Source organism: Agrilus planipennis, unplaced genomic scaffold (assembly GCF_000699045.2).
Source record: "Agrilus planipennis isolate EAB-ADULT unplaced genomic scaffold, Apla_2.0 scaffold12, whole genome shotgun sequence".
In the NCBI taxonomy this organism is placed as follows: Eukaryota; Metazoa; Arthropoda; class Insecta; order Coleoptera; family Buprestidae; genus Agrilus; species Agrilus planipennis.
Window position 1 is genome coordinate 1,388,994 of NW_020439003.1, and position 9,640 is coordinate 1,398,633.

Here is a 9,640-nt window from a genome sequence, read left to right on the forward strand (position 1 = left end):
GGCGAGGCGGAAAAGAAAAGATTAGAAGCGTTCGAAATGTGGTGTTACAAGCGAATAATATAATAAACCGTGGATAGAAAAGGTTAAAAATGAAGAGGTATTAGAAAGAGTAAGAGAACAGAGGACTGTATAGAAATGAATAAGAAATAGGCAAGATAGGTTACCTTCTCAGGCATGAAGATATAGTCAGAGATATATTAGAGGCAGAAACGGAAGTTAGGAGGGGTAGAAGTAGACCTAGATTGGTTTACTGTTCGCAAATAGTTCAGGATATAGGTTATTCTAATTTTACGGAAATGCGAAAATCAACTCAGGATAGGAAATAGTGGAGGTGCGTGTCCAACTAGTCTCAGGACTGACGACCTTGTGATGATGATGATTATATATTGTTCTTCTTAGATATTTATGGAATTGTTTACCAGTGAATATATTGGAGTTTACTTCAAACAGAGAGGATGAAATCACTGATTAAATCTTGTTTTGTAGTATTATTATTAGTTCTTTATGTAAAGTTGTATCTTTTTTACAGTAATAATCTTACTGTTTTTACTTTATTTTTTTTTATTCTAAAATTTGTAAATTGTAACCGCAGTTTTGTACACTTGTAATAATACCTTTTAAGTTTTCGGAAGTATTGTTAATCTAAAAAGTGGAAAAATACTAGTTTCACAATGTTCTTCTTTATTAATTTTAGAATCCTGGTACTTTCTACGCGTTCCCAAAATTGCAAGTGGTTAATACATTTACCAAACACTGCCATGTTAGAATGCAAATAGTATACATTTTATCCACTTATCAATCAGCATTCCTCAGTCTTTGAGTTTCTTCCTAATTGCATCATTTACCGGAGCTCTGATTAGTTCTCGTTTACAAACCGAGATCAAATGCTTCGAAATGTATAACAACCTGCTAATTGCAATTTGTTAGTCAATGAGATGTCAATGTAAGCATCCATCAAATCGGTTCAATCGGAAGCTCAGTTACTTGAAGGCAATGAGGACGTCGATCATATATAAGCGTCGCTAAAATTACCTTTGAAAGAACTTGCCTACAAATTTAGAAACAATTATGATAAAGAACATTATTCTCTTTCATTGCAGCAACTAAGAATTATGATCTTTATTGTCGGAGCTATGAACATTTTCTTTAAGTTTTAATTACATTGTACCTACTACACCCTCAACGGCGTCATATATATTAATTTCAATCATTCTCATCATTTTCTTCTATAAGTATATTATATCGTTTCTTTTTCCACTGATTAGTAAATAAAGTAGATAGAAGGATTAAAATGTTAGGTTAGTGGTTATGTTCATTGTAAAATTTAAACAATAATATCTTTTTACATTTTGTGTTCTGGGCTCTTAAGGAATTTGGACCAGAGAATCTACCATTTGTATTTGAAACATTTGTGCTATATGCACCATAAATTATTATTTCTATTATTGATTCAAGAAAAATAATATTTCATTCCTAAGTGAGACCATATAGTTTCTATATTACTAATTCATAATAATGAAACTACCCTTAAGATAGTTAATTTAAACTATAAAATGGTAAAAGGTACTCCACAAAGCTAAACACTATTTAATATTCTTTGATTAAAGTGTATGCGTACTTAGGCTACGTTGTATCTGTTCATGATCATATGGGGTAAACGAGTTTTGACGCATTCCTGCTTAATTATTATTAAAATAATTAGTACCAATATGGTCAATACACTATAGTCCAATAGTTACATAACTAGAGCATTTTCAATTCTTTTATTTAGCATTTCTTTCGGCTATTGCATAGGAAATAGTTCATAAAGGAAGACCATAAGATTTACGCATGTTTGAAAAGCATTAATTGCGATATCAGTCATAGAGAATAAGCAGCGAAAGTTTTCTCTGCAACGACCAGTATATAAACGAGACGCCTGTTGGATATTTACCATATCACATCTGTTTTTCAACACACACGTCAAAATGAAGTCCAAGGTAAGAAACGAATTGTTGATTTAGTAAAAGTTTTTACAAAATCGCGCTTTGGTTTCAGTTTCTTTTTTTCGCCTTCCTGGCTACTGTTTTGGCAGAGGAAGAGAAGAAAGGGGTGGACAAGAAAGAGGTCAAGAAGACAGAGAAAAGAGGGTTGCTCCTGGGAGACCATCACGGATTTGGAGGAGAAGATGAACTGTTCTCTGGAGGATTAGGTTCACACGATATCGCATTAGGAGGTCACGACTTTGGTGGTCACGATTTTGGAGGCGGTCACGGTTTCGATCTTGGGGGTGGTTTGGGAGGAGGTGACCATATAGAAGAACATAATGTGAAAGCAATAACCATCGAAAAGAAAGTACCTTACCCAGTTGCACACCCTGTTCCCTACGAAGTGAAGAAGCCTTACCCTGTTCACTATCCCGTCAAAGTTCCAGTGGAGATACCAAAAGCTTACCCCGTTGAGAAGCCAGTGCCTTATCCCGTGGAAGTTAAGAAATTCTATCCAGTATCTGTTGATAAGCCAGTACCTTATCCCATCAAGGTTCCCGTAAAGGTACCGTTCAAAGTGCCCTTCGCAGTAGAAGTACCCAAGCCATATCCGGTAACAGTGAACAAGCACGTTCCCTACCCAGTTAAAGTACCAATTATTGTCGAAAAGAAATACCCAGTGTATTTAAAAGATGAACACCATGGCTTAGAACACCATAGTTTTGGCCATCATTTTTAATATGACGTGGGTCAATACTATCATGCATACAAGTCTGTTGCACCTAATACATTTACAGGTGAAAAATGCGTTCGAATTTATTATTATTTTTTTTTATTTAATTTGTAAATCAGAGGACGCAATAATTTTTGCCTGACTGAAGATTTCTCAGCACATTTTTTTTATAATTTCATTGTTGTTGTGCTTATATGATGTAAATAAATTGTTTTTATACACATGTACTTGTTCTTGTTTCTTTTTTTATTTTCTACTTAATTAATACTCTCCGCAATTGAGCGAGGAAGTTGGGTATGTTGTGTAATAGAAAACCTAGTTTTCTTTAATAACTGCAATGTGCAGGTGTGGATAATACTTACTACAGAAGTTAGTGTTTCTCATTGCAGTTTGTGTAATGCTCGCCGAATTCTAGTTAACCGAGCTGTAATTACATTTAATTGTTTCAACTGCATGTGCCAAAGAAAATTGGAAACTATTTGCAATTCAAACCCGAGAAATAATTACGACTGTTTCGAACACGAAATAATAGGCTCTAATTTCTTTTCTTAAAATATAAAAAAGACAATTATTCTGCATGTGGGAATTTCGTAAAATATACTTATTGTGTCACACTTTAAAGACTTAGATATATATATTTACAATAATTTTAAAATATGTTTGTTTAATCTTGATATGAATGCCTTTTACCAAGCATTAATCTGTGTCATCATGAACTAATTATTATTAACAAGTACGTAGGTGCTGGCCACGTATCTAATTTTGAAAACATGTCAATTGTCATAACATTCAGCATAGATATTTTGCAACAGTGTAATATTTAATATCTATCTAAAAAAATAGAAATTATATGACATATTTTTGATATTTCCCATTCGATACGAATTGCAGACAACCGTCAAGTTTTATGATAATTACGCAGAATTACGTAACCAGCGTTCGTATCTGCCGTCTATCCACTTAGAATGATTCCTTTACATTTCATGAATAAATTAATAGATATTCGTTTAAGTGAAACTTGTCCTGCAATTGTTTACATATACGAGGTACAATCAAGAAGTAAATTACAAGCGAAACTTACACTATTCCATTATGTAATTTTTTTTATTGTCGCTTCTTAAGTTGTTATTAGTAGTAATATGCAATTGTAGGTAAATAACTAATTGTAAGCAGATTTCTTATATAACCAGGAAAGAAATTTAATTTAAACTTTAACGATTTGTAGAGGATCGTCTCTACGAGAGGTAACAACCTGTAACGTAAATATCGCTTCACTGAAGCTTATGGAATTTTCTTCAAATTAGAAATAAAAAATGTTTCAAGACAAACAACAGATTTTTATTCGTCAACATGCTGGGATTTCACCAGAAAATTCTTCTTTGTTAAATCTTTGAAGAATTGTTCCTATAAAATGGCAGCAGCTACAAGCAATCTTAACCATAATTTTAATATGCTCTATTCTAACAATTTAAAAATTCTAAACGTTTGAACATATCCTTACCCTCACATCTTAATAATCACAAATATTCTCCACAAATACACTTAGGATTTTGCCTTGTTGTACATATATTAGTATACTGTAAAGCCCTAAAGATATAAGTAAAAGCATTAATCTCAAACAGCTAAATCGTACTTCCGGATTAAAATCCTGGTATTTGCGGAAGTGCAATTAAATAAAAATGATAAGTAGTACTGATTAATATTATTTTGAAGAGAAAGCGATTCTTTATAACTTTCCTCAACATTAGTTTTCAGTATCGAATGTCATATGGCAAGCACAAATTCACGCGTTTCGCACAATAAATCCGAAATTGGATCAATCTATCTCTCACACTGCTGCCCAATACTCTCGTGTGAAATTATGTCACCACCGATTACACCAAGGTCATTCGCAGACCATGTATAGTTTTGCAGTCGTTGATAAGTTCGTAAATCGTATAACATGAAGAAACTGGTGCATACATACGCAATTCACTTATTGTCTAGTGGAAGTTACAAATTTCCTTAATATTCCCGTAATATCGTCATATGTACATACACGCACGAGGAAGGGATATTAATATAGAAAGCAAGAAATGTTTTAACATCTCCCAACCGTGTCGCTCCTCTAGTATATAAACACTCCAATCCCCAAGCAAAACATAACAGTCGTTGTTCGTTTCACTAATCGGTCCAAAATGAAAATAAAGGTAATAGGATCAATTATATTTTGCACTATTATTAACTGACATAATTACATTAATTAATATAATATTAATGGATGAATTTGTTCTAGGTGGTGCTCTTCGTATCCTGTTTAGTTCTCGTTTCTGCTGACAAAGCGGAAGAGAAGAAACCAGTGGAAGAGGTAAAAGATCAAAAGGCAGTCGAAACCTCAGATGGGGACAGCAAAAAACAAGATAAACGAGGTCTCTTTGGTCTTGGATACGGAGGCGGTTTTGAATCTCATGGTATCGGGGGTGGATTTGGAGGTGGATTTGGAGGAGGATTTGGAGGTGGTGATCATGGTCATATCAAGACCATAACCATCACTAAAGAAACACCTTATCCAGTACCTCATCCAGTACCTGTACCTGTTGAGAAGAAGGTTCCAGTACTAGTTCCTGTTAAGGTTGCAGTACCAGTTGAAAAACCTTATCCAGTATTAGTGCCAAAACCATATCCAGTACCCGTAGAAAAACATATTCCATATCCAGTCGAAAAGCATGTGCCCTATCCAGTTAAAGTACCTGTCAAGATCCCCTTCCCTATCAAAGTACCCATTCATGTGCCCAAACCAATTCCCTATCCAGTTCACAAGGAAATTCCTGTCCCAGTAAAAGTACCGGTACTTATTGAAAAGAAAGTACCAATTCTTATTAAGGAACACCACGGTGGACTGGAAGGTGGATTTGGTGGATTTGGTGGACACAGTTTTGGTGGACATAGTTTTGGACATCACTTCTAAACACGACTGTTACCTTTCTGTAAATACTGTTTATTAGTTTCATACATATTACACTAGCTACTTTTATCTGTGTTAATTATTTATACTTTTTATAATTTTTCTATCTCAGAAATAAACAACTGACAAACACCATTTCTTCTTNGGAGGAGATTATGTTGAGAAATAAAAAAAAAAAATTTTTAAAAACCTTGTTTTTCTTGGTCAGGCCGGAAACTTATCAATCCACCCTCGTATATGCCTATATGTCAATGTATTATAGGAATAATAATGAAAGCCAGTTAGAAGTTTATTTAAATTTTGTTAGGCTTTAATTTCCTGACGAGTTATTGAGAAAAATAATAAAGTAATATTAACAATCCTTTTTGATCTTCCATATCCTCGAAACAAATTAACAGACATCACTTTTTAGGAATTGAAACATTAATCGCAGACTTTGATTTTAATTACAATAATACGTGCAGAAGGAGAAAGCATAAAAATTGAACATTAAAGTGTTAAAGTATTGTAAAAACCTTAGTTTTCATCAACTGAAAACATTTGAATTCCAAAACTATTATTTATACCTAAACCTATAGAGTTATTATCCACTGAAATTTCTGCTTTCAATTTGTCAGAAACAGTGGCGCATCATTGAAGTTAACCACATTTTTAAAAATAATGTTTTTCTTTTAAAATTTGTAGGTACATAGATATAATGGGGTATGTCATAAATATCACTTGACAATCGAAAATTACTGAAAGAGGTTAAATTGTAAAAAAGTATTGAAGAAAGTCGCTTAACCTTAAGTAGTCACCTAACTGTATTTTTGCAAACCTCCAACATTTGTTTTGTAAGTATGGCTACAAAATATAAACTCATTAACACAAAGTGATCCTAGCTGCAATAAAAATATAGGAGAAGCGCTCTGAAACTTCGTACTCAAAATTAGTCAAATATAATTTAAACCGCTTTTTGTAACAGAAACACAAAAATTTTTTAGCATATTAATGATGCTGGCTGAAGTAAAAATAAAGGAGGAGTTTTCTAAAACTACGTATTCAAAATTAGAAACCCAACTGAGTATACAGTTTCAAAATTTCTTTGTGTTTCAATAAAATGCCTAGGACAATACGAAAAGGAAGTTCACATATATGATTTTTATACTGAAACGCAGGTTCCCATCAATCTTCGAATGGATAGCCAATTTCAGATTTTTTCTGCATTTTTCTTTTTCCTGTATCTTTCAATGCAAACGTTTCGACTTTTCATTGGGGTGACAGCATATCTTAGACACCAAAGAATTATGTAGTTTTTTCCAGAGTGGCGCTCAAAAAATTACACAACCTTATGTTTTTTATAACGTTTCAGTTTATTCAACCATCTACAGACTTTTGAAGTGTTACTGCTTGTACACAGATATTAACTTAATTTTAAACATTCTTTCACATACTGCAGTGGTTCAACAAGAAACAATATCTAAAATTAAGTTAATATCTGTGTACAATCAGTAACACTTCAAAAGTCTGAAGATGGTTGAATAAACCGAAACGTTACAAAAACATAAAGTTGTCTAATTATTTGAGCGCCACCCTGGCAAAAACTGCATAATTTAATAGTAACGATCAGGAATTTAACTCAAAAAGATTCAAATAATTTTTAAAAGAAGCCCTTATTAAAAATGTATACAAAATTAGACGTAGCCATAATTATTACTATTGTATAGTACATGTTCGAATTAATTATATCAGTCAAATGTAAAATTTATTTACTTTATTACTGTGGTATTATATTTGCAAGCTATTGATGCATTAAGTATTCATTTAAATTCAGAAACCTAGCCAATTGTTAATTTTCTATCTATCGACCTAGGTGCAAATTTCACCACTGCAGTTATCAGTGGTTTATTATTAAATTGGACTCCACGGGATGATGTCATATCCAAAAATAGGTTCCTTTCACTTGCTAAGACAAACGTCTAAATGCATGTAAGGAGAGTAACAAGGAATCCACTTATTTCGTTTAGTAGCGTTTGCTTAATATTTTAACAGTGATAATCTTACTATAGTAACTAATCACGCCTAAATTATTGTAACATTGCAATTACTTTATAAAATTTTGCTCACCTTGTCACTTTCAACAAGTTCAGGTAGGATCAATCAAATATCGATTCGCAGTAGGTATACAATCAAAGTTCACTTTTCACTGAAATTATGTTAGTCCTTACAGTTCGCCGCGTTTTAATTTGTAATTACGATATTTGTTCCAATAAATTTCACCATTTCACTAGCGTACCTATACTAACCACAAATTCCAGACGAATACTGAAGATACACACGAATACAAGTATTGCACAAGCTGTTTTTACAGCACAATATTAAACCAGCATGTTTTTACAGATAACGATGCTTTGTTAGACGACCTTTACGTACCCTTCAACAGAATGTCGTAAAAACCAGAGTTGTTTTTATACAATATGTATAATCCTTCATCTTTCTTGCAGTTTATTATAATTTAATTAATAGTACGTACTTACTAGAAAAAGTAACGACGCTGAGATTTATTTAAAATTAAATCAACATTATGAGACACTAGTTCATATAACAACCTAATCATTTTGAGTTTATGATTTATGTATTACTATACGGGAAAGCTAAAGCAACTAAATCTTTTCATTCCGGAATCCAAATTATCTCTAACAAATTACAACGTTTCACACAAGCAATTATACAAATATATTGTTTTCATAATCGAAACCATATTTTGTACAAAGAATCTGTAATATGGATACTGTTTGCGACAAAAACAAGTTACACGGAGAAAACAAATTTTTGATGAAAATGCAAAAATTACAATTTTCCAATGTAAATGACTAAATTTACAATAGAAATAGTAGAATTTATTAGGTAACTTGTAATAATCTAGATTTTGACGTTTTGTAAAAATTATTTCAAGTTCTTGAATTATTACAATTTAATTTGTAATATCAACTAAAATACCTAGTAAACTTATTTCTTCGGGGATTTTATTTTTACATTCGGGTTCAAATCGTAATTTTTATTATTTTCGCTTACGAAACAACGGGGTAGTAGGAGAAATTGTAAATATCGCTTTAATAGTTAGGTAAATTTTCCTTTTTCATTTTCTCCGTTTTTTTTATTTATCCTCAAGCATTAGCTTATGTATGTCATCAAAAAATGAGTTGATTGAGTACAATATAACAATATTATGTATTTTCCTTTTAAATCGTAAGTGTATACAGCTTAGTTCTATAGAACTGTGAAAATCGAAAGACAATATTATATGTAATTAGGGCGTATTTAATTGTTGTTGATCGGTTGGCCTCCAAATCACATTTAGTAATTTTATGGACTCTATCTGTGGAAACGTAATTGCAACAAAATTTTACGTCAGTTTATGATATAAAATTAGAATAAATTTACTTGTAAGGTTGCATTATTTGCATTTCATTTAACAGTATAAGTGAATAAATTGGTAGTAACTTGTACTACTTTTGACAGTAAGCAAGTATATCAACAAATGAAAGATTCATATCATATTATTCTATAGTATTACAGTCGTAAAACTAGTTTAAAAACTGTAAAGTGAATGGTTAGTATAATTTAACTGAACACTAGATTATACCAGCAACTGCTAATTTCTACTCTCATCATAAAATAGACAATTAACAAACTAAATAAGTAATAAAGTTAGCTCTGTGTGTTTAGTACTTTGCAAATAACATAAATGAAAGGCAAAGGTACTCAATCGTAATATGGATTATTGACCTTACCAAATATCAATTTAAGGATACTTTTTTCAATCATATATGAGCACGGAAAATCAATTTCCTTTCTCTCTACAGCTTGACAAAAAAATTGCTAATTCGAATTTCAGTAAAATCACACATTAATGTTTAAATTAGTATATGATCACTTTGTCCCTATATTAAGAATGTGCTTTTTTACAGAGAACTCCCTTATGAAATCCGTCAGCCTAGAATTTTATTATATTAT

The 9,640-nt window shown here is 31.9% G+C and overlaps 1 protein-coding gene across 1 annotated transcript in view; it reads left to right on the plus strand.

The window, feature by feature from the left end:
- Positions 1–5,756, plus strand: part of LOC108733294 (titin-like) — a 29,272-nt gene extending 23,516 nt beyond the window's left edge. The window contains exons 2-5 of the mRNA XM_018464388.2: positions 1,772–1,979; positions 2,038–2,700; positions 4,812–4,889; positions 4,976–5,756. Of these exons, the coding sequence (XP_018319890.1) occupies positions 1,968–1,979; positions 2,038–2,700; positions 4,812–4,889; positions 4,976–5,647 (1,425 nt within the window). The 5' untranslated portion in view covers positions 1,772–1,967 and the 3' untranslated portion in view covers positions 5,648–5,756. The remainder of the gene's footprint in view (positions 1–1,771; positions 1,980–2,037; positions 2,701–4,811; positions 4,890–4,975) is intronic.
- The last annotated feature ends 3,884 nt before the right edge of the window (positions 5,757–9,640 follow it).